Consider the following 24,756-nt stretch of genomic DNA (forward strand, 5'->3'; position numbering starts at 1 on the left):
GAAAATTATGAAAAAAAGAATCAACAGCTTGATAATGGAGGCACAAAAAATACTAAAGAAAGTAACACCTTAAAAAAATAATAGGCCAAATGACAAAAGTGGTACAAAGATCCACTGAAGAGAATTCATCAAAAAGCAGAATTGGCCAAATGGGAGAAGATATACAAAAACTCATTGAAGAAAAGAACTCTTTAGGAAATAAAATTGACCAACTAAAAAAGGAGGAACAAAAAATTTTCTTAAAAATCAGAATCAGGCAGATGGAAGCTAATGACTCCATGAGACATCAAAAAAGAATAAAACAAAATCAAAAGAATGAAAATAATGGAAGAAAATGTAAATATCTCATTGGAAAAAACAACCAACCTGAATTATTGGACTATCTGAAAGCACTAATAAAAAAAAGGCCTAGATGTCATATTTCAAGAAACTATCAAGAAAAGCTGCCCTGATATCCTAGGGTCAGAGGGTAAAGTAAAAATGGAAAGAAGCCACTCTTGACTCTTACAAGAGATCGTAAACTTAAAACTTCTAGGAATATTGTAGCCAAATTCCAGAACTCGTAGGTTAAGGAGAAAATATTACCAACAACCAGAAGGAAACAATTCAAATATCGTAAAGCCACAGTAAAGACAACGTAAGAATTGTCAGCTAAGGCCAAGAGAGGTGGGATTACAACCAAGAATCACCTACCTACCAAAACTGAGTATAATTTTGCAGGGGAAAAATGAATATTTAATGAAAGGACTTTCAAACATTCCTGATGAAAGGATTAGAGCTGAAGAGATAGTGACTTTTAAATACAAGACTTGAGAGAAGCATAAAAAGGTAAACAGGAAAGAAAAATCCTAAAGGACGCAATAAGATTAAACTGTTGACATTTCTACATGAAAAGATGATTCTTGTACCTCCTAAGAACTTTTTCATTATTACAGCAGTTAGAAGGAGTGTTTGTAGACAGAAGGCATGAGTATCAATTGACTATAATAGGATGATTTTAAAAAAGATAAAATTAAGCAGTAAGAAAAAGGGATGCACTGAAGGAAGGGGGAAGGAGAGGAAGAGTGGGATAAATTATCTAACATAAAAGGTGCAAAAGATCTTTTAGAGAAGATGGGGGAGCATTGGTGGGCAATGCTTGAACCTCAATCTCATCTGAATTGGCTCAAAGAGGGAATAATACACACCTAGGGCATAGAAATCTGTCACCCTACAGAGAAGTAGGAGAAGAAGAGGATAAAAGAAGGGGGATTGATAGAAGGGAGTGTGAATTGGAGGGTGGTGGTCAGAAGTAAAACATTTTTGAGGAGTGACAGGGTAAAAGGAGAGAGAGAGAGAGAGAGAGAGAGAGAGAGAGAGAGAGAGAGAGAGAGAGAGAGAGAGAGAGAGAGAGAGAGAGAGAAACAGAAAAAATAGCAGGAAGGAGGGAAATATACAGTAGTTATAAGTATGTGTGTAAATGGGATGAACTCACCCATAAAAAAGGATATAGCAGAATGAATTAAAAACCACAATCCTACAATTTTCTATTTACAAAACAATAACAACAACAACAGACCTTTGAAACAGACACATAAAGTAAAAATAAGGGGCTCAAGCAGAATCTATTATGTGTCAGTTGAAGTAAAAAAAAAATCAGGGTAGCAATCATAATGTCAGACAATGCAAAAGCAAAAATAGATCTAATTAAGAAAGATAATCAGGAAAGCTACAGTTTACCGAAAAGTACCATTGACAATGAAGTAATATCACTACTAAATGTATATGCACCAAATGGAATAGTATTCACATTCTTAAAGAAAATGCTAAATGAGTTACAAGAGAAAATAGACAATAAAATTATGCTAGTGGAGGAGCCCTCAACTTTCCTCTCTCAGCACTAGTTAAATCTAGTAAAAAAAAATAAACAAGAAAAACATTAAAGAGATGACATAGAATTTTAGAAAAGTTTGGTATGATAGACTTCTGGAAAACATTGAATGGGAACAGAAGGGAATATACCTTTTTCTCACTGGCATAAGACATCTACACAAAAAGTGGCTGTATTTTAGGGCATAAAAATTTCACAAGTTCGTGGAGTTTTGAACTGATCCAGCCATTCTAGAGATGAATTTTGAATTGTGCCTTAAAGCTATAAAACTCTGCATACCCATTGACCCAGTCATCGTTTGTATCCCAAAGAAAATTATTTTTAAATGGGAAAGGACTACATATGTACAAAAATACTTATAACAACTCTTTTTGTGGTGGTAAAGATCAGGGATTGAGGGGATGCCTATCAGTTGAAGAATGGCAGGACAAGTTGTGATATATGATTACGATGGAATACTGTTGTGTTATAAGAAACAATGGGCAGGCCGCTTTTAGAGAAACCTGGAAAGACATACAGGAACTGATTCAACGAGAAGTGAACAGAACCAGGAGAAGACTGTACACAATAACAGCCATATAAAATCAACTATGAATGACTTAGCTATTCTCAGCAATACAATGATCCAAGACAATTCCAAAGGACTCATGATGAAAAATACTATCCACCTCCAACAAAAGAATGAAAGAAGATCGAAGGATACTTTTTCTACTTTTAAAATTTTTCTTGTTTTGTTTTGGTGTTTTTTTCACAATATGATTAATGGAAATACACTTTGCACATGTATAATCTGTATAAAATAGCTTATCTTCTCAATGAGGGGGGATTGGAGGGAGGGAATTTGCAACTCTAAAGTTAAAACAAAACAGTTAGAAATTTTTTAACGTAATTGGAAAAAATAAATTAAATAGAAAAAAACCCAACATTGCTTAATGGTGATCCTTTTATTCTACCCTGATTGATTATCAAAGTCTTCACTAAAGGTTCTTATGCTTTTCAAGAAAAATAAAATATATATATAATGAGCTTCTCCCTGTTTCTGCACCTCTTTATCATCCTCTGCTGTTTTTCATTTGCCCCAGAAAAGGTATTACAGTCATGTATAGTCATGCAAAACAAAATGCTTCATTGATCATATCCAAATAGATATAGATGTAGACATATAGCTATATATCTTAATTTACACCCTGAGTTCATGATCTCTCTCTCTCAGGAGGGAGACTGCTTGTTTCATCATGGAATTCTGGTTGATCATTTGTGCTGATTACAATTCCCAAATTTTAGAAAATTGTTTGTTTTTACGATATTGTTGCAACACACTCATATATGCATATACATTCATATACATAGACATATAAATATACATATGTACATAGATAATTCTTCTGGTTCTGCTCACTTCCCCGTATATCAATTCATACAAATCTTCCCAAATTCTTCTAAAACCACACCCTTCATAATTTCTTACAATACAACAATATTCATCATATTCATATACCATAACTTGTTCAGCCATTCTCCATTGTATGGACACCCCTTTATTTTGCCACCATAAAAAGAACTGCTACAAATATTTTTGTACTTTTGGACCTTTTTCCTCTTCAGTCTCTTTAGGGTGTGGATGCATGTTGCATGCATGTTGGTATAAAAAAAATGTACTCTGAAAAACAGATATACACACAATGCACTTTCAAGTTTAATCTGCATTATTAACATTTTCACTAAAGTCAGATAATGAACAAAACTGCAAATCAAGTCTGGATTTGTATTTTGCTTATTTATGAGACATTACTATTCACAGTTTAACAATCAACTTTGATCAACTTTTATGAGATGGCTCCAACATACTCACTGTATAGACCTAGTAATGGTATCCTTGGATCAAAGAGTATGCATAATTTAATAGCTTTCTGGGCATGGGTCCAAATTGTTCCCTAGAATGAATGAAAATTTTCCAGAAATTTCATATTTCATTGGAAACGTGAAATGTTTATTTCCACCAACAATGTATTTTCTCCCACTCCCCCAGCATTTATCATTTTCTTTCTGTGTCAACTTTACCACTGGGGGGTATAAAGTGAATTGTTTTATGCCAGGCCTAGAGGCCTGAGGGCTACCCGAGTCTTACCTTACCTGTCCCAGGTCTTCGGTTGGCCAAACCGGATAAACGTATGAGAGAAGAGACTTTCCGGAGTCGAACAAGGGTTAGGCTTTATTCAGGGTCCTGGTTACATGTGCAGGGGGAGCTCTTCCTTAGGAGGGAGAGAGAAGTCTCCCAAGGAGGCAAAGATCTTACAGTAAGAGATTGGAAGCAGAAGTGGAAGTGGGGAGAGAGGGAGAGGGGAGAGCAAAGAGAGGAAAAACGGAGCCTTCTGTCCTGTCAGGGCCCCTCCGCGCTAAGAGCGCCTTCAGGCTTTCCTGACCCTAATTAAGCTCTCCGGCCGTGTAGTTTGCACCTGAATACCGTGCCTGTTAGATAACAATAGGTGTGCCCAGATCCAGGACAGTCTCGAGGGCGGGGATGCTCCTCCCATCACGTTTCTCACGGGAAGAGGCGGAAATACACGAGATAGCTCGGTCTCACTCCTCGATTCCCTGGTGTTTCATGGGGGGCCTCATGAGAACTCTAAGATTTAGAAGTTCCCACCTTTACCTGCCCGAGACTGTCCACATGGAATTGAGCTTCCATCCCCAACAGTTTTAGTTTTCATTTCTCTGATTATTAGGGATTTAGAGCATTTTTTTTTTCTTTTGTCTATTGATAACTTGGATTTCTTCTGTAAATGTCCTATTCATGTCCTTTGACCATTTATCATTTGGGTAGTGGCTCTTATTCTTTTAAATTTAAATAATTCCCCTGTATATCTAAGAAATGAGACCTTTATTAATGAAATTCATGCAAAGATTTTCCTCTTATGCTTCTTTTCTAATTTTAACTTAATTTTATTTGATTGTGCAAAGCCTTTTAAATTTTAATTGAGGCAATTGCTAGGATTCTTCAAGTTTATCACACTCTCAGCCACTGTACTTGTTTTCTTCTGTATATTATATATCTGAACCATTCTGCTGATCACCTCTGTATTTGTCACGTTGTTCAATCATGTCTAACTTTTTATGACCCCATGAGCCATACGTCCATGAAGTTTTCTTGTCAGATACTGGAGTGGTTTGCCATTTTCTTTTCTAATGAATTAAGGCAAATATAGGTTAAGTGACTTGCCCAGGGTCACATAGCTAGTAAGTGTTTGAGGCCAGGTTTGAACTTAGGTCTTCTTGAATCCAATTCCAGTTCTTTATCCACTGGGCCAAAAAGCTGCTTCTAATATATACTACTTATTATATTAAGAAAAGATTGGCTTATTCCTCTAATTTCTAGTGTTTTATTTTTAAACAGATAGGTATTGTATTTTGTTAAAAGCTTTTTCTGCATATATTAATATGATAATATGCTTTTTGCTATTAATATTATCAGTTGTGTTTATTATTTTCCTTCTCTTGTACCAGCGTTTCCTTCCTATTATAAATCTAGCATGGTCATAGTATATAATCCTTATGACATATTATTTTAACGCAAAAATTTTTGTATTTATTAGGAATATTAGTCTATGGTTTTCATTCTGTTTTGTCTCTCGTTCAGTTATCAAAGCCATATTTGTGTCATAAAAGGAATTTGATAAGACTGCTTCTTTTCCTGTTTTCAATTTATGTAATAACAAAAATAATTATTTTATGATAAAATTCACTTCCTTTGGGAATTAATTCAAGATGTGCTCAATTTCTTTTTCTTACACTGAATTAGTGAAGTCCTTTGTTTCTTGTTCTGTTAATCTTGACATATATTTTTGTAAATATTAATCTATTTCATTTTAATTGTCACTTTTCTTGGCATATATACATGTATGCATAATAGTTCCCAATAATTCTTTGATCTCTTCTTTATTTTGTTGGGAATACACTTTTTCACCTTTTTATAGTTATAATTTGGTTTTCTTTTTTAAAACTGTTAGGTGGCTTTTTTAAAAAAAAATCAACTTCGTTTTATTAATTAATGTGGCGCATTTTATGCTTTCAATTTTGTTAAATACTTTGACTTTTCAGGATTTCTATTTTGGCGTTCAATTCAAGATTTTTAATTTGTTGCTTTTATATCTTTTAAAATTGCATGTGTAATTTATTGATCTGCACTTTCCATGTTTCATTGATGAATGTGTTTAGAGAAATAAAATTTTGCTGGGGGATGCTTTGGCTAGATCCTCCAGTTTTGGTATATTGTCTCATTATCTTTTATTTCTAATGAAATTATTGATTGCTTTTATGATTTGTTCTTTGTCCTACCCATTCTTTAGGATTATGGTATTTAGTCTCCAATTAAGTTTTGATACTTTCATCAGTAACCTTTTATTGCACATGATTTTTATCACATTGTAGTCTGTACCAGATACATTTAAGATTTCTGCTTTATTGAATTTGTTGGTGAGATTTCTACACCCTAATGCAGGGTCAGTTTTGTGAATGTGCCATATACAGCTGAAAAATAAATATACCGTTTTCTATCCCCATTTAGTTAACGCCAGAGCTCTGTCATGTCTAACTTCGCTGACATTCTGTTGAGACTCTTCATTTTTTGTTTTTTGTTTGTTAGCTTCTCTGAGAGAGTTCAACTGAGGATGCCCTGTTATTATGGTTTTACTCTTTGTGTAACTCATTTAAATTTTCCTCTAAGTATTTCAATATTATACCATTTGATACTTATATCTTTAATCCTGACATTCATTTATTTTCTTTGGCAGTGTTTTAGAATTTCTGACAGATATTAATCTTTCATATTTGGGAATGAAAAATTGGAATTATCAAGTCTTGGGAATTCCCAAAATCATAAGTTATTCTGTAGTTTTCATGTCATTTTATTTGTTTTAAAAACAATAATGAGGGATCACAGTAACAATAAAATGAATCATCTTTCAGTGATAGGTCTATATTAAAAGTTTCAGAAGTTTTCTATAAAAAAGATATGATAAATGCGTGGTCTGGTGTTATTAGCCCATGCATTTTGATAGTGATTTAAAATATATCTGGCACTGAACTAACTTCCTTTATCTTTGTTAAAATACTTCCAACATTTTCTGTATTTTTCACTTGTCTTTTAAATTGCTTAATAAATAAGAAATAGGAAGTTTAGTAATATTTGTAAAGAACTGTAGTTTGTAGAGAATATTCAAACACTGGAAAATAACAGTGAAGGCTATTGGGTAGTACTTAAACAATGTAATATTTAGGTCTAGCAATATTAATAGCTACAGAGAATCACTTTGAAATGTTCAGTTTAAGGATTTATTTTTTTCCTTTTCAAAATTTATTTCTTGGACACTACTCATGAAATTTGTATGTTGTGTTGATTTAGTTGTGTTCAGCTCTTCATGAACTCATTTGGGATTTTCTTGGCAGAGATGCTGGAATGGTTTGCCATTTCCTTCCCTAGCTCCTTTTACGTATGAGGAACTGAGGGAAACAGAATTAAGTGACTTTCTGAGTGTTGCATGGCTAGTGAATGTCTGAGGCCAAATTTGAATTCAAGAAAATGAATCTTCTTAACTCCAGGCCCAGCACCGTATCCACTGTGCCACCTAACTGCTCCAGGATTTATATACTATGCATGTAAGCTTACTACTATTTATTTTGTTTACAAGAATATCAGGACAGCAAATAAGCTATAAACACACATTTATGATAACAGTTACAAGCAAGACTGATTTATAAGATTATGACCACTTCTTTCCTGTATGCCCTTGTCCTGGTTCCCAGAAATGCTGACCATGACCTTCAGCTCTATATGTCAGTGTTTGCTGCTTTCAACTTGATCCTTCAAACCTGTAATGGTAACCACCAATTTTTGCAAGAGAACTATATCACTTTTCCCCAATTTCTCAATGGATTTTTCTAGAATTTTGGGATTCAGGGCAATGGTGAGTTTTCTGAGAAGTAGCAGGAAGGAATTCTTGCATGGAAACTTATGGTGTCTGTGGTACCTTTCAGCATAAATGATTTCCCAGATTATCTTTTTGATTAGATCTGGTTTTACTCTTGCTTTCTCGGAGATTATAATTGCAACCCCTGCCTTTTGTACTTCAGTAGATGCATGATAGATTTTGCTCTAGTCTCTTATTTTAACTCTGTGTACATTTTTCTGTTTCCAGTGTGTTTCTTGTAAATGTTGGATTCTGACTGATAGCCATTCTACTATCGTCTTCCATTTTATGAGTGAGTTCATCTTATTCATAATCATTGTTAGGATTGTTAATTGTGTGTTTACCTCCATCTTATTCTCTTATATTTTTCCTTCTGTTTGTTTCCTATCTTTCTTTAAGAGTTTTGTTTTTGCTTACTTTGCTTACTTTATTCCATTAACCTATGCTCCTTCTTATTCCATCCTTTCTCTTTTCCCCTCTCTCTCCTGTTTCCCTGTTGAGTAAAACGTATTTTTATACTCAACTCTGTATGTGTGTTCTTTCCTTCTTTGACCAGTTTAACGAGAGTGCGGTTTAAATGTTGCCTGATTACCCCCACCCCCGCCCAATCCATTCCTTCTTTTGTGTATTGACTTTTACTCATGCACTGCATTTAAACTTAATGTGATTTTTTTTTTTAAAGTTGGTTTTGTCCATCAGGAATCATTCTGATTCATTTTCTAGAGATTGGGGAGAAATTGTGGTGGAGAGATCAGCTCTTTTTACTGCTGCTCTGCCATCTTGGATCTGTCTCCACCCTCCTTAAAATACTCTTTTCTTTCTCTGTTCTTGCCTATTTCCTGTTGAGTTTAATGTATTAGTGCATGTGTGCATGGATATGTGCATGTTCAGTTCTTTATCCATTTCATAGGAAAGTGATGTTTTTGTAATGCTCCTACTGGCTTCCATTTTTGTGTATTATTTTTTTTTGAGAATACACCAGTTATGAAAGATATTGCTTCTCTTCTATCTCCTTCATTTCTTCCCTAATAAATTTTTTTCTTTCCCTTTTGTTATTTTTATTAAATCTGGGACTGCGTTAAAAAAAAGCATAGTTTCCAAAAAGAAGATGACAATCCCACTCTACTTTACCATGATCAGTCCACATATGGAATATGGTTTTCTGTCATGGGCACCACAGTTTAAGAACATGGAGAAACTGGAGAGTTTCCAGAGGAGGGTTGCCAGGTTGGTAAGGAAGCTTGAATCTGTGTCATAATAGAATTAATTGTGGGAACTTGGCATGTTTAGCCTGAAGAAAAGACTTAGGATGGAAAGGACAACTGTCTTTAAGTATTTGAAGGGCTTTCTTTTTGAAGAAGAAAGGAGACAAGCCAGCATTTATTAAGTCTGAATTTTTTCTTTTTCTTTTATGGAGTTATTTACAATACTTATTGTAAAATGCATGTGTTTCTGAGTTTTTAAGCATTTTCTGTGTCTTCTGCTGGCTTTTGGATGTCATCTGCAGCTTCCACAAAAGTCCCCCAAAATTCCTGTTTAATTTCTTATGCCAACCCATGATATATCACAACTACAATGGGGAAAGTTGTAATGTGGAAAGGATAACTGTCTATATTAAATTTAACATGGTAGAACCAGAATCACTGAATTTGAGACAAAATGGACTTCAGTGTCCTTCTAATACAGTCCATACACAACAGAATCCTGATAACATACCTGAGAAGTGGTCATCCATCCTTTCCTTGAAGACCTCCAAGAATGGGGATTCCATCATTTGTTGAGTAAACCTGCTTTTAGGTAGCTGTGTTAGAAAGTTTTCTCTTATATCAAGATTAAATTTCTTCTTCAACTTCCACCTCTTGCTCCTCGTTCTGCCTTCTGAAGCTAAACACAGCAAATCTAATTTGTCATCCATGAGAAAGCACCTCAAATATTTAAAGACAATTGTTATTTCTATCCTAAGCCTTTTCTTCTTTAAGTTGAACAGTCCTTCCTAAACCATGCTGCCCAGGACAGAACACCGTACTCCAGAAGTGAACTGACTAGGGATCGTCATCTTCTCTTTGGAAGCTGTACCTCTTTTAATGTAGCCCAACACTGCATTAGCTTTTTAAAGGTTGTTTTATCAGACTGTTCACTCAGATTGAGTTCGATGTTCAGTATCATCTTCAGATCTTTGACAGACAAACTTTTATCTGTAACCATGCCTTCATTATCCTTTTATACCTGTTAAATTTCATTGTATCTGTGAGACACTTAGTAGACTTTTAATAAATACTTGCTGACTTGGTGCCTTCACAGAAAGGTACTTACTGAAATGACCCAAGATGGTCTTATCATTTCCAAGTTTTTGAATGAGGACCAACATATGGAACAGAAGTCTTGCTTGAAATATAATTGTAAATGTTTTATATTTATTATTTTACTCATTATCATTTCTACTGATTATAATAATTCATTGTTGTATTGCATTTTAAGGTCTGTATAACACTTTTCTCCTAAATAGACCCCACTAAGCTTCATGTTGAGTAGAGTTAGTGTTGCTAAATACACCACTTCTCAGAATGTCTTGGCTACATGTCTTGGAATGTGGCCCCTTTTGGCAAGAGTGAGATTCAAAGGTCACTCTTTTTAATTGCTATCTGCCTTTTTTTTTTTTTTTGGCATGCTGATATAAAATAGTGTTAAAGTTACTTTCTCCACAGCCTACTAAAAGAATACGAGCAGCTGAGTGAGCGCAGGAGGAGAAATAATCCTCTGTAAAAAAGGTTGCCTATATTTTGTGGCTATGCCAAGTGTTACTTTTTATGTGATTTTACAGGCACCTAGAAAAGTTATTAAAATGTCAAGCGAGTTAATTTCTTTTCACCAGAAACAGTGAAAAGTAATACTTTAGTTAATTGATTTCATGTCATCCTCTTTGCTGATTCGGAATGACGTGAGGTCTTCAGAGAGCTTGAATGCCTTGGGAGAGTCTGCTGAAGGTCAAGCTTGTGATCCTTATGTGACGGATCCTCAGAGAAATTAATTCACTCATGTGCATGTGGAGACCCCTGCTGGCAGAGAGTGGTTTAGCACGTGCTCGGGTAGCTTGCAGTTTGAGTTGTTTGAGGGCAACAGTTGGGACAGAAGTTTTCAGTTTTGATAGTGTTTGAGGGCTGTGGTTGTGACGGGAGTTTCGGTCAGGGTTTTCCAAATTGCTTTTAATAGGATCCTGGTGCTTCATACCATTTGACTAGGGGTTCTGTAAGAAATATTGATGCTAGCAAAACCAAATATTAAATTACCTGCTATAAAATACTTACTACAAAGAGAAATGGGAAGGGGTATTAAGAAACACATTCAATCAACTCTTATCTACTTGCAAAATTTTCCAAATCTACCTTCATACTAATGCCATGACATATTCCCCTATCCTTAGAACATATTTTTATTGTCATCATCATCGTATGGCTACATTTTCCTTTGTTTTCTTTTTAAAAATTCTGTTTTATTGTTTCTTGATGTTTCATGGGCTCATTAGTTTTCACTTGCTCAATTCTAATTTTTAAGAAATTTTTCTTCAGTGTGGTTTTGTACCTCTTTTCTCACTTAGGCTATTCTACATTTTTGGAGTTCTTTCTCGTCACTATATTTTTTAGGCCCCAAAGTGCTGTGTGGCCTAATTTGGAAAAATTATTTTGAGAAATGCTAGAATGTATGGAAATGATCTTAAGTGACTGTAGCATTTTTTAAAATTTGGGGCACCTAAAAATCTTGTAAAAAGATTTTAGCTATAACTCTGAGATGATTTATTGAATTTAATTCAGCAAGCATACTGAAGCACCTACCACATGCCAAATACTTTGCTTAATTTGGAAGATTTAATAAAGATGGAAATGAAAAGTTATTTATTGAACTAATAACAATAATAGAGAAGGCTGCCTGACTCATATAACCAAGACATAACAGAAAAATCCCTAACATTATCAAAGAAAATCATATTTATCCACTTCTGGTGATTCACAGGAATTCAGAAATGAAACCATCAGAAGGAACCTAAAAACGATTGCAAAAAAATATGTAGAAAGTCTTGGGCAAGAAATTGGAGACTATAAAGTTTTATATACACACATAGACAGGGAGGAAAGGAGGAAGGAGAGGGAGGGAAGGAGGGAGGAAGGGAAGGATGAAGGGAAGAGAGAGAGAGAAAGAGACAGAGAAGAAGAAGGAGGAGGAAGAGGAAAAGAAGAAGAAGAAAGGAGAGGAAAGAAGAGTTACTTTGGGAAGTGAAGAGCGAGCTGGTCTAAGAAAGCGGTATCTAAGAATAAGATTGTATTTCTTGATCTTAGTTTATAACGTAGATTTGACAGATTCCTGACTAGAGATGGAATATACCTAATAGAGTTTGATAAGAATATTTTTTTGTCAGTTGTCATACAAACCTAATTGAAATGGCTTCAAATAAAAAAGAATGAGGGAGGGAGAGTACTCCATTGAGTATCTTTGAAGTCAGATATCATAGAGTTTAGTCACAAAAAAGAAGGAACAGTAGCAGTTAGGACACCCTGAATTTCACCAGAAACAAAATCCAAGAAAGGGATCAGAAAGTCCATGGCCTCAAATACATATGCTCAAAGTTTACGCACAAACAAGAGGAACTAGAGATCTTCAAGCCAGAAGACAGATTGGACTTTGTAGGTATCACTTAGAGTGATATGAAAACCATGACTGGACTATGGCTCTGGAAACAGCAGGAGTTTTTTGGGGGGGGTAGGTTAACATTGTATATTAAGAATGTACATTCATATGAAGATATTTGGTCCTACAAAAAGAAGGAGCTTAATAGAGAGTGTTGATTAGAGATCAAAGGAGGGAGAAAAGAAGTGACTTTGCTAATGAAATATGATGTTACAGACCAACTGAATCAAAAGAAGTGGTTATGGAGTTTGGGAAACAGATGACAAACTTGGTAGAGAGGCAGGGGGACTTTGTGACAGATGACTTCAAGCATCTGGACAATTGCTGAGGTTTGTGTAATGCCAAAAAGAATGACTACTTCTTAGTATGTCTTAGTCATAATTTCATCCTTCAAAAAGTCTAGAAACCAACAAAGGCAAAGTCTATTATGGATCTGAGTCTCACTAACAAAGAAGAACTATTTTCAGGAGTAAAAATAATGGGAATATTGTGGAGGAAATGGCCACATCATTCTAGAGTCTGTGACATAGGAGAGAAAAACTGGATATAGTCTGGAATGCAATCTAGATTTTGGAAAAGCAGATTTCCAAAAGTTTGGGGGGAAATGGAATCCTATGGAGCTCAATTCTCTTGAAGAAGTTAGACCAGGAAGACAAGGAAATGTGCAACAATTAACACAGGAGAATTTTTGTTTTTATTCTTTGAAATGTTTTGATCTTAAAATATTTTTATATTTCCCAATTACATGTAATTTTTTAATAATCATTTTAAAAAATGTTGAGTTTGAAATTCTCTTCCTCCCTGCCAACCTTCTCCCCTCCTTAAGAAGATAAACAATTTGATATAGGTTACGCATGTGAAGTCATGAAAAAAACGTTTCCACATGAGCCACGTTACGAAGAGAACACAACATAAAATAATGAAAATAAAGTGAAGAAAAGTATTCTTCTCTCATCCCCTCCAGCATTTGTCATTTCTAATAAGTTTGAGGTGGCACTTCAGAGTTATTTTAATTTGCATTTCTCTAATCAATAGTGATTTAAACATTCTTTGTACTATAAATAGTTTTTGATTTTTTTCTTCTTAAAACTGTCTGTTCACATCCTTTGACCATTTATAAACTGGGGAACGGCTCTTATTTTTATAAACTTGACTCGGCATATATTTGAGGAAGAGGATTTTATCAGAGAAACTTGCTGTAAAATTTTTTGATATTATTACTTATTTGTCTACTTCTTTTAGCAAAATGTATCTTTAAATAAAGCTTTTTTTTTTGCTTTTGCTTTGTCTGACATCAAGATTGCTTCCCTTGCCTTTTGTTACCTTCCTTTTTGTTTGTTTGTTTAGCTAAATATATTAGATTCAGTTCCAGCATTTTATTTTAACTTTGCATGTGTCTTTCTGCTTCAAGTGTATCTTTTTTCAACAACATGTTGTTGGATTCTGATTTTAATCTATTCTGCTATCTGCTTCCATTTTGTGGGTAAACTCATCCCATTCATTCACAATAATGTCCTAAATAATGCATCTATGAATTCACCTGTCCTTTGAAGTCCTACAAATGTGTGCTTTTAGCGAACTCATAAAAAGAACTAGGTAACTGCAAGATCTCTTAGAGCCCCTTGGATCTACAGTTATCATGTCAATAGTAAAAAATATGTAGGGAAACACAGTAAATTGTTTTGGTCCCTGGGAAGGCAAGAATGCACTTATTTTTTGTATTCACCAAAGTACCGAGCTTTTGTTGTTTGTTTTTCAGTCATTTAGTCATGTCCAACTCTTCATGATCCCATAGACCCTACAGACATCTGGCCCTTCTGTTCTTCACTATCTGTAGAAATCTGTCCAAGCTCATGTTCATTGCTTCCATGACACTAGTAATCCATCTCATCCTCTGCCATTCCACCTTCTCCTTTTGCCTTCAATCTTTCCCACTATCATGTTGGGATGTATGTGTTCCTCTGTCTTTTAAAGCCCTTCATGCATCTTTAATTGAATATTGGATAATACAGGGCTGTATTCCACCTTTGGTATCCACACGATCCACCTCTCATCTATGACTCTAAGAAGCTGTAATATGCACAGTGGCTACACCCCAGTAAGACATTTTGGCAAATGGACTAAAGCAGGTTGAAGGTAACCAAGCAGTCTCAAGCCCATTGGTGAGTTTGAGAGTGAAGACTTCCCCTGGTGGAATGGGCAGATGAGAACAATTTGTTCCAACAACCATGAAGGCAGCTGAAGCAGGTGCTATGGAGTGCTTGGTTAGACATTGAAGATGCCAAGGTCATCCACTGCATCAGAGACATCAGTCATCTTAACTCTGTCCTGCCATTGGACTGTGATAACCCTGGCAGAGAGACTGAAGCTGATGACTTTGTGCAGCTCTGTCTCATTTAAATTCAATCTATGGACATATCAAAAGACATCATCCATACCATTTTACCATTTTTACCTATCTTAAAGTCCTGTGGTGACAGGCAAATGATGATGAAGCAGGTGTGGATACACTTGGTCTGTAGTCACAACGCTGTATATAGGTGGCCTAGGCCATTGGGTCGTATTTTCATTGGAAGCAGCAGTGGGATTCAGCAGCCCCCTGCATGTCTGAGCAGCCTTTTAAGGATTGCACTGCTCACTTCCTGGTGTGAAGAAGGGACTAGAAAAGGTGCCCTAAACATTGTCTGCTTACCCAACTCTGGCCTGATTACCATGGCAGTCAGGAATCCCACCTTGTGGTCAAAACACAAAAAACTGTACAAAAATTTCTACAAAGATGATTCCACTCACCACGGGTACATGGAATGTGCACACACTTATAGACAACACAAAATTCAGTATACCTGAAAGATGAACAGCTCTTGTTGCAAGAGAACTCTTCTGCCCTCAGAAGAGTGAAACAAGACTGGCAAATGAAGCCCAGTTTATTGAAGTTGAAGCTGAATATGGAGTTGGAGGGAAATAGCATGAGGCTGGTGTAGATTTTGCACTCAAAACTAATCTAGTTAACAAGTTTGTATGTCTACTAAAAGGAACGAATGATAGACCCATGACAATACAATTACCACTTGCAGAAAAACACTGTGATACCATCATTAGTGCCTATGTTTCCACCATGACAAACCCTGGTGAGGTCCAAGAAAAGTTTTAGGAAGACCTGGAGTTCCTTTTCATCAAAACAGGACAAGCTTTTAATTCTGAGAGACTCAGAGTAGACTCAGACTTCCAGACCTGGCAGGGGGTTACTGGGAGGAATGGAGCTGGAAACAGCAAAAGCAAGGGTTACTGAAAGCTTGTGCATCTCATGATCTTCTCATCATCAGCACTATCTTCCATTGACCTAAATGCAATAAAACTTTGTGGATGCTCTCTCGCAGCAAACATTGGCATTTGATAGACTATGTGGTTTTAAGGACAAGAGACAGACAGGATGTGAGAGTAATGAAGGCAACATGTGGAACAGAGTGCTGGACTGATCATAGATTTATTCTCTCCAAGCTAAATATTTTTAAATTTTATTTTTAGTTCAAAATTCTCATTCTTCTTTTACCATTTAGGCTGTTAGATTTTGTGATGATGCATGAAGTAGCAGGTCTTAGAGACGGTTTCTGAGGTCTTCCATCATAGATAAAAGAATCTTTTTAGATTGTTCTGGGAGTGAACAAGATCCTGTGGGCTCCTTACTTTCTTACTGATGTAATAAGGATGTGCTTATCTTTTTACTGAGTTTCTATTCCTCATAGATCCATCCATTAGTCCATTTAGGAGAGTTATCAAAATTAGATTACACAGATATACTTCTAAGGGCAGGAGAATGGTTTTCTTTCCATGTTTGCCTCTATCCTCCTTTAAACCTCAGGGCACTTTTTATGACCAGTCAAAGTGTTCAGGTCCCTGTTTGTAGTTTGCAGTTATTTATAAGTGCTCACAGTATTGCTAGATGATGGAACTGGACATACCAAAACCATGGCGTCCACTGTCATATTGATCAAAGAACATGTACTGGGTCATAAAAATGTCAGGACGTCAAGAACTACAACATGGAAAGACCTTACAATACTATATTTCAAGACATAATTATTGCCACCTCATAATTGTCACGCCATGTTTTTTTCAGTCCAGAAATTGGTTTATAACCTTTCATCATGCAATTGTTGTATGATATAATTCTGTTTGTCACACCACTTAAATGGTAAACAGAGAAGCAGTGTAGTCCCCACCAATGGCATATGGTTGTGCATTTATCTATCTCACATTGCAATCCCTGAGCATAGAATTCTCAGTACCTGTTCACTGTCAGTATTCAGCTTTAATGTATATTCACATGTATCCTATGCATCTTAATCTTGCACCAAAAACAGTTTAGTAATAAGTGATTTTTATGCCAGCACAATTTTTTTTGAAGGAAGCTTCATATAATGGTCACACGTCACTTTTTTCCCAACAAAATTGGCATAAAATCTGCAATGAAAATGCAGTGAAATACAGTAATTATAGCATACTACAAGATGGATGAGTCAACACTCACTATAAATATCCCCAGTGGGGCTTAAAAATGCCCTAGTCTATAGGAAAAATAAGAAACACCTGTAGACTACTTCACCCATCCTTGGATTTCGTTTATACCAGTGGATATACAGATTTGTAGTAACTTCTATTTCCCCTTCTTTGAGCTTCTTCCCAAGCTTCCTAATCTAATCACTTGTATTCAAGCAAGTAGAATTGGCACAGATTCAGAAAGCTATTTAATTTTATAATATTCTCACATGAGCAGCAAAAAAGTCAAAAGATAACTGTTATTTTTTAATTTTTCTCCAGTTACATGTAAAAATGATTTTTAACATTTATCCTTTTGTGCCTTTTTGTTTTGTGTTCCAAATTCTATCCCTCCCTCCTTACCTTTTCACCTCCCTGAGACAGTAAGCAATCTGACATAGTTTGTATCATGTAATCATGTAAAACATTTCCATGTTAGTCATTTTGTGGAAGAAAACAAAAAAGGGAAGAAGGAAGCAAGGAAGGAAGAGAAAAATAGTATGCTTCAGTGTGTATTCTGACTATATCAATTTTTTCTCTGAAGACAGCATTTTTTCATCATGAGTGCTTTGGGATTGTCTTGGATCATTGTATTGCTGAGAATAGCTCAGTTACTCATAGTCATTCATCATAAAATGTTGCTGTAACTCTGTATTATGTTCTAAGAGGTGAAGTCAAGATAGTGAAGAAAAGTTAGGAAGTTGCCTGAGTTCTCCCCAGTTTCCCTCAGAAACTATATTAAATCAAACCTGTAAATGGATTCAGGAGTGACAGAACCTACAAAAAGACAGAGTGAAACAATTTGCCAGCTAAGGATAACTTAGAAAGACTTTAGGAAAGGTCTGTCTCATTAAGGTGGTGTCCAGGCAAACCAGCAGGAGGCTCTTAGTCACAGCACAGATCAGGAACAGAGGCCCTTCAGTCTCCTGGTTCAACATGCCAGTGGCAGAGCAAGCCAGCTGTGAGGCCTTCAGTCCCAGTGCAGAAGGCAAGTTACCAACCCTGGAAACTAGGCAACAACAGGTGCAACTAGGCCAGGCCACAAGGAGCAAACCACTAGCACCAGAGGCTCCAGAACAAAAGTTAGGGCCTAGGCCCCTGGCCCCCAGTACAAAAATGTTGGGACAGTATGGGCCCCAACAGTAGAGCTCAACTTTAAAAGTCACTAAATAGGCAAACAATGATCAAGAAGCAAAAAAGAACATTGACCATAGACAATTACTATGGTGACAGGGCAGATCAAAACACAAACTCAGAAGAGAACATCATTGTCAATATACCTATATCTGAAACCTCAGAGGTGAATATGAATTGGTCTCAAACCCAAAAAGCCTTCTTGGAAGAACTCAAAAGGATTTCAAAAGTCAAATAAGAGAGATAGAAGAAAAATTGGAAAAAGAAATGAAAGGTATGCAAGAGAGAGTCAGCAGCTTGGAAAAGGAAAGACAAAAATTGAAGAATCAATTCCTTAAAAATTAGAATTAGGCAAGTGGAAGCTAATAACTCTATGGGACATCAAGAATCAGTTAAACAAAATCAAAAGAATGAAAACATAGAGGAAAATGTAAAATACCTCTGTGGAAAAAAAAAACTGACCTGGAAAATAGATCCAGAGGAGATAATTTAAGAATTATTGGACTATCTGGAAACTGTGATAAAAACAAAAAGAACCTGGACAGTTTCTGTCAAGAAATTTTCAAGGAAAACTGCCCTGATATCCTAGAACCAGGAAAGACATACCAAAATGAAAATTTCAAGGAATATTGTGGTCAAATTCCAGAATTATCAGGTGAAGGAGAAAATACTGCAAGCAGCCAGAAAGAAACAATTTAAATATCATGGAGCCATAGTCAAGATTATATAGGACTTAGTAGCTTCTATATTAGAAGATCAGAGGGTTTGGAATATGATATTCCAGAAGGCAAAAGAGCTTGGATTAAAACCAAGAATCAACTACCCAGCAAAATTGAGCATAACCTTTCAGGAGAAATGATGGACATTCAATGAAATAGGGGACTTCCAAACCTTCCTGATGAAAAGACCAGAGCTGGACTGAAAATTTGATCCTTGAATACAAGACTCAATAAAAAGGTAAACAGGAAAGAAAAAAAATGTTATTCAGTAAGGTTAAACTACTTACATCCCTACGTGGGGAAATGATACTGGTAACTCTTGAGAATGGTTTCTTTATCAGGGCATTTAGAAAACTGTATACTTAGAGAGTATGGGTATAAGTTGACTTTGATGTGATAATATAAAAAATTAAGGGGTAAAAAAAGATTATACTGAAAGAAGAGGAAAGGGGGAGGCAGAATAGGGTAGATTACATCACATGAAGAGGTGCAAAAGACCTATTACAGTAAAGGGAAAGAAGGGAGGGGGGTAAGAATTATTTGAACTTTGCTCTTGACAGATTTTGCTCAAAGAGGGAAAAATGCATTCAGTTGGGTATAGAAATCTATCTTATCCTATAGGAAAGTAGGAGGAGAAAGGGGAAAGAAAAGGGAGGGGATGGATAGAAAGGAAGGGGACAGGGGAAAGAAAGAGAGGGAGGCTGATAGAAAGGAGGGTTGATTGAGGGAGGCCATGGTCAGAAATAAAATCAATGTTCTTCCCACTTCACTCTGTATCAGTTCATGTAAATCTTTTCAGTTTTTTTTTTTAAATCATGCTGCACATTATTTCTGGTAGCACAATAATATTCCATTAAACCACATATCACAACTTGGTTAGCCATTCCCTAATTGATGGGCATCCCTTTGATTCCAATTCTTCGCCACCGCAAAAAGAACTGCTATCAATATTTCTGTACAAATAGATTATTTTCCCTTTTTAAAAAAATCTCTTTGGGGTACAGACTTACTAGTGGTATTGCTGAATCAAAGGGTATGCACAGTTTTATAACCTTTTGGGCAAAATTCTAAATTGTTCTCCACAGTGGTTGGATCAGTTCACAACTCTGCCAGAATTGCCATAGTATCCAAGTTTTCTCACATCCCCTCCAACATTTACTACTTTCCTTTTCTGCCGTATTAGGCAATCTGATACATGTAGAGTGGTACCACAGAGTCGTTTTGATTTGTATTTCTCTAACTAGCAGTGATTTGGAGCATTTTTATATGGCTATAGATAGCTTTGATTTCTGTAACTGAAAACTGCTTGTTCAAATCCTTTGACCATTTATCAGTTTGACTCAGTTCTCTGTATATTTGAGAAATAAAGCCTTTATCAGAGATACTTGCTGTAAAAAAATTTCCCCCACTTTTCTGCTTTCCTTCTATTTTGGTTGCTTTGGTTTTGTTTCTGCAAAATCCTTCTAATTTAATATAATAAAAATTATGGATTTTACATTTTGCAATGGTCTTTGTATCTTTTTTGGTCCTAAAGTATTCCCTTATCCATAGATCTGACAGGTAAACTATTCCATGATATCCTAATTTGTTTATGGTATCATATGTCTAAATCATGTACCCATTTCCCCCAATTAATAATATTTTATGTTTTCCCATTAAATATAAAGATAGTTTTCAGCATTCACTTCTATGAGATTTTGACTTCCATTTTTTTTCTCCAAAATGAGATTTATTAGCAATATAGTTTTATTAGTAAAATACAGTTTCTTAAAAAAAGGATTGCATTTTGTATGGGAAATAGAGAAGTGAACAGTAGGCTTAATATAAATAGCACAAAAATAATCTTGTCCTCCCATGAACAATAAATATTACAAATATATTGATCATAATAAATAATAAATAGATAAATAAATAAATAGGGATTATAAAATGCTCAGATATTAAAGACAGGTGAAGACTTTCTATAGTAAAACTCCCTTTCAGTTCATGAATGGCAGCTTATGTTTTTAAATACAAAATGCAAATGGCTTCAGAAACAATTCTTTCTAATGACTGAATATTTAGTTTTACGGAAGCAGTCAATTATTTGAGGAGCTGAGAGTTTATGTCTTCTTCTTTAATCCCTATATGTACTTATGAATTTGCTCATGAACAGGAGGGCTCTCCTGATCTCTACTCGAACAATCTCCCAGGCACAGTGGTGGTACCCTTTTCTTTGAAGGTACTGATTTATTCCTTGAAAGTAGCTCTTGAGGGCAAGCTTGGCATTCTCACTTCCTAAAGAAGGCTGTTCCCATTCCACATCCTGCCTGCGGCACTTCTCCCCTTGTTCTAGCTGCTGATTCAGTCCACTGAGAAGCTGTGTCACCTGGATCTGATTCCAAGTAGCAGGAACAGCATTCTGACTGAAGAGGGTGAAGGTCTGCTGGAGCATTTCATGAACAATGCCTGTGGCATCTTCTCTCTGGAGCTCGCTGCCCTCCATGGCTTCCTTTGGGAAGTTGAAGTTGGTCCTGTCCTTCAGGCATGGTACCAGGGAAAATGTGCTCATTTGGTTCACAAGTGAGAAGTCTTCCTGGAGATCCTGAGTCAGGTCACAGCCCAGGGAGCAGAGCATGCTGGAGCAGAGCAGCACCAGGGCAACTGGCAACAAGGTCCAGGAGGTCATGGTGATGCTGAAGATTGTTGTGGCTGGCTGAGCTGGGAGACCAATTAGCCTTTGTCTCAGCTTCTCAGGTTATCTGGCCTCTCTAGGCAACTCTCTCTTAAATAGTACTGAGTGTAATTTTCATTTCTTAGCTTGGGATTTCCCTTCACATTTTACTTTCTTTACTTACTTTTGGTCTCTTTAGAAAGTGGGATTCCAATCCCATCTTGTAACATTTGTAGAAGTGAAACAAAATTTACTTTTAAAGAGAATTTACAGATTTAAGTTCTTTGTGGTCAACTATCCTGTTTTACTTATTTTTTTAAACTCACTCTTTTATGGTACACGTTGTTGTTCAGTTGTTTCAATCATGTTTGACTCTTCATGACCCATTCAGGGTTTTCTTGGCAAAAATACTACAGTGGTTTGCCCTTTCTCCAGCTCATTTTACAGATGAGGAAACTGAGGCAAACAGGGTTAAGTGACTTGCTCAGGTGACCCAGCTAGTGTCTGAGGCCAGATTTGAACTCAAGAATATGAGTATCCCTGACTCCAGACCCTGCACTCTGTCCACTGTGCCATCTAGCTGCCTGTGTAGTCATTTGCTAAGGGCTCTCCCTGAAATGTTTCATCCTCTTGTCCTCTCCAGATAGCCTCCACCTGCATTTAGGCCGTCATCAATCCTTGTTCTCCGTTTGTTTCAGTGATACCACTCTCTTTACTTTACTCCCTGTCTGCCCTTTCATGAGTCTTGCTGTCACTCAGATTGGAGACTATGTCCTGGAGAACATAATCCTTTCACCCCCAGAATTTACACCCTGAGACCTGGGTGTTCTGAATGATGACTTACCCTCATCATGGCCTACATGCGGTAATATTTGCCTTCAGTCCCTTGTCATCTTTTCACTGGCCATTTCTGTTACTTCCTCTCACAATAATAAGAAAAATAAAAAAAAAAAAATGAAGAAAGAAAACAAAGAGAAAAAAACTAACAAATGTTAAAAGTTGGGAGGGAGGGATTGAATTCATCCTATAACTGTGATGGAGGTTGAAGAAGAATATAAGTACTGAAATAAAACATTCAATAATTTAATTAAAAACCCAAAACTAGTCAAAGGACTGACAAATAAGTATGGGGCTAAAATTAGGGTGGGAAGTGAACCTGAAGGAATGAGTGCTTCAAAGTGGTTTAGTATTCTAAGGGTTTTTTTTTTTTATCCATTTCCTGGAGAACATAACCTTTTTATCCCCCGAATTCTAAAGATTCAAATGGAAGAATATAAAAATCTAATATTAGAGTAAATTTGGAGATGTTAGACAATCTGATATGATGAAAGTAAGTAGAAAAGTACATAAAGAAACAAAACCTTTACTGAGAATAAGAGAAAACAACCCTGAGATTTCACCAAATGCCTGGCAAATTGGCAAATATGACAAAAGTTAGGAATGATCAATGTTGAAGGGCATGTGGGAAGATAAGCAGAATGCTATATGGAGTTCTGCATTTGTCTAGATATTCTGGAAAGCAATTTGGAATTGAGCCAAGAGAGTGACTAAAGTGTCCATACTCAGAGAAGTCACTGCCAGACATATTCCCAAATTAAGTCAATGACAATAAGAGTCTTCACATACCCCAGAATATTTATAATCTATAGTTTTCATTTGTTTGCCAAGAATTGGACATAAAGGAGATGCTTACTGATAAGGGGAAGGCCTAAACTAATTATAGTACATTAATCAGCAAATGAATGAATCAATTAATGAATAAAACATTAAGAATTAATTATGTGTAAATACTGAGTGCTGTGTGTACAAAGTCCCTGCTCTGAAGGAGATCACACTCTTATTGTGGAGACAGCATATATGGAAGGTTTCAGCTGCAAATTAGATGGAATAAGGCCCATGATCTTGAAGAGGCAAAAGAAAAACACAGTAATGTCTCTTTATGTCACGTTCACTGATAGCAGCATATCCATTTCTGACTTTGAGTAAATTGATAATGCTAAATACATTGGTGACAAGAATTTTCTTTTTTCATTCTTCTATAGCTGAGGGTGGACACCTAGGTAGTATTATGGATAGAGTACTGGGTCTGAAGTCAGGAAGACGTATTTCCCTGAGTTCAAATCTGGTCACCTGGGCAGGTCACTTAACTGTATTTCCCTTAGTTTCTTCATCTGTAAAATATACTGGAGAAGAAAATAGTAAACATTCCAGTATCTCTGCCAAAAAGCCTCCAAATGTGGCCACAAAGGGTCGGACATGAATGAAAAACTACTGAAAATAGTTCAGAGTATATGAAAGTAGTGGAATATTACTATATGTTAAGAATCAATATCATCACCAGAGATAGAGAATCGTAAAGGTCCTTAAAAGCCCTCTCATTTGATATCCCTATCATATTTACTTATTCATTCGTCACTTTATTTTTAAAAATTCATTTTTGTTCATTCAATTATTCATTCATTCACTTATAGTCATTCATTTATTTAGACATTCACTCATTCATTCATGTATTTATTTTTCTATCTACCATCTAGCTTCCTGATTATTGTTCTGTCAATCAATATATGCATTTTAAGGCTAGGTCTCTAAGTCTCTGTGTCTGTTAATGTAGGTGCTACCCATGGTTCTGTCCCACTCTGATTGGCGTGGAAGCTTTGACATGCTCCATTTTGAATATGTGTTGCATTAAGCCTCCTTGTATGGCCTCATCCTAGAGGCTCTCTACATGAATACCAACCACTGTATAGATCAGATTATCCCACCAAAGCTCTGAGTTCTGAAACTCAAGAGATCCATCACTCTCATATGTCCTAGTGTCCTAGATGGCAGGTTTGTGCCATCAGACTTGGTGCCCTCATTTTGCACATGATGAAACTAAGGCCTCGGGAAGATCAAGGTCACCCAGACAGCAAGTATGATGACTACAGAGATGCATAGAAAGAAGAATGAATTGACTCAAGTGAAGAAAGCAGAACCAGGAAAACAATATTTTAGGGTTAAAATGCATTGATTTACTCTGACTGTAAGTAAACTTTGAGCCCTATGTGTCTTACATTGCCTGTCAGTAGGTTGTCTTCCCAAACAGTATTGGAAAGCTTTCAAAATCACCCCATGAATGAATGAAGCAATGTTTTCAGAACCTTAGAATATTCTTTCACAAAGTGACTTTCTGCAATCTCCAAGGGACTTTTGCTGAAC

The 24,756-nt window shown here is 36.0% G+C and overlaps 1 protein-coding gene and 1 long non-coding RNA gene across 3 annotated transcripts in view; one reads left to right on the forward strand and one right to left on the reverse strand.

Moving 5' to 3' along the window:
* LOC140505735 (uncharacterized) overlaps positions 1 to 6,429 on the forward strand; it is a 32,485-nt gene extending 26,056 nt beyond the window's left edge. For both annotated transcript variants that reach the window (XR_011967640.1, XR_011967642.1), the window contains one exon: positions 1 to 6,429. This exon is cut by the window's left edge. This is a non-coding gene — a long non-coding RNA (uncharacterized lncRNA).
* A 14,234-nt stretch (positions 6,430 to 20,663) lies between these two features.
* Positions 20,664 to 22,694, reverse strand: LOC140505721 (interferon tau-9-like). The gene has a single exon (XM_072611987.1). The coding sequence runs from the start codon at positions 21,571 to 21,573 to the stop codon at positions 21,022 to 21,024; it is 552 nt and encodes a 183-aa protein (XP_072468088.1). The 5' UTR covers positions 21,574 to 22,694; the 3' UTR covers positions 20,664 to 21,021.
* Positions 22,695 to 24,756: the final 2,062 nt, after the last annotated feature.

The sequence above is a fragment of the Notamacropus eugenii genome, chromosome 1 (assembly GCF_028372415.1).
Source record: "Notamacropus eugenii isolate mMacEug1 chromosome 1, mMacEug1.pri_v2, whole genome shotgun sequence".
Classification (NCBI taxonomy): Eukaryota; Metazoa; Chordata; class Mammalia; order Diprotodontia; family Macropodidae; genus Notamacropus; species Notamacropus eugenii.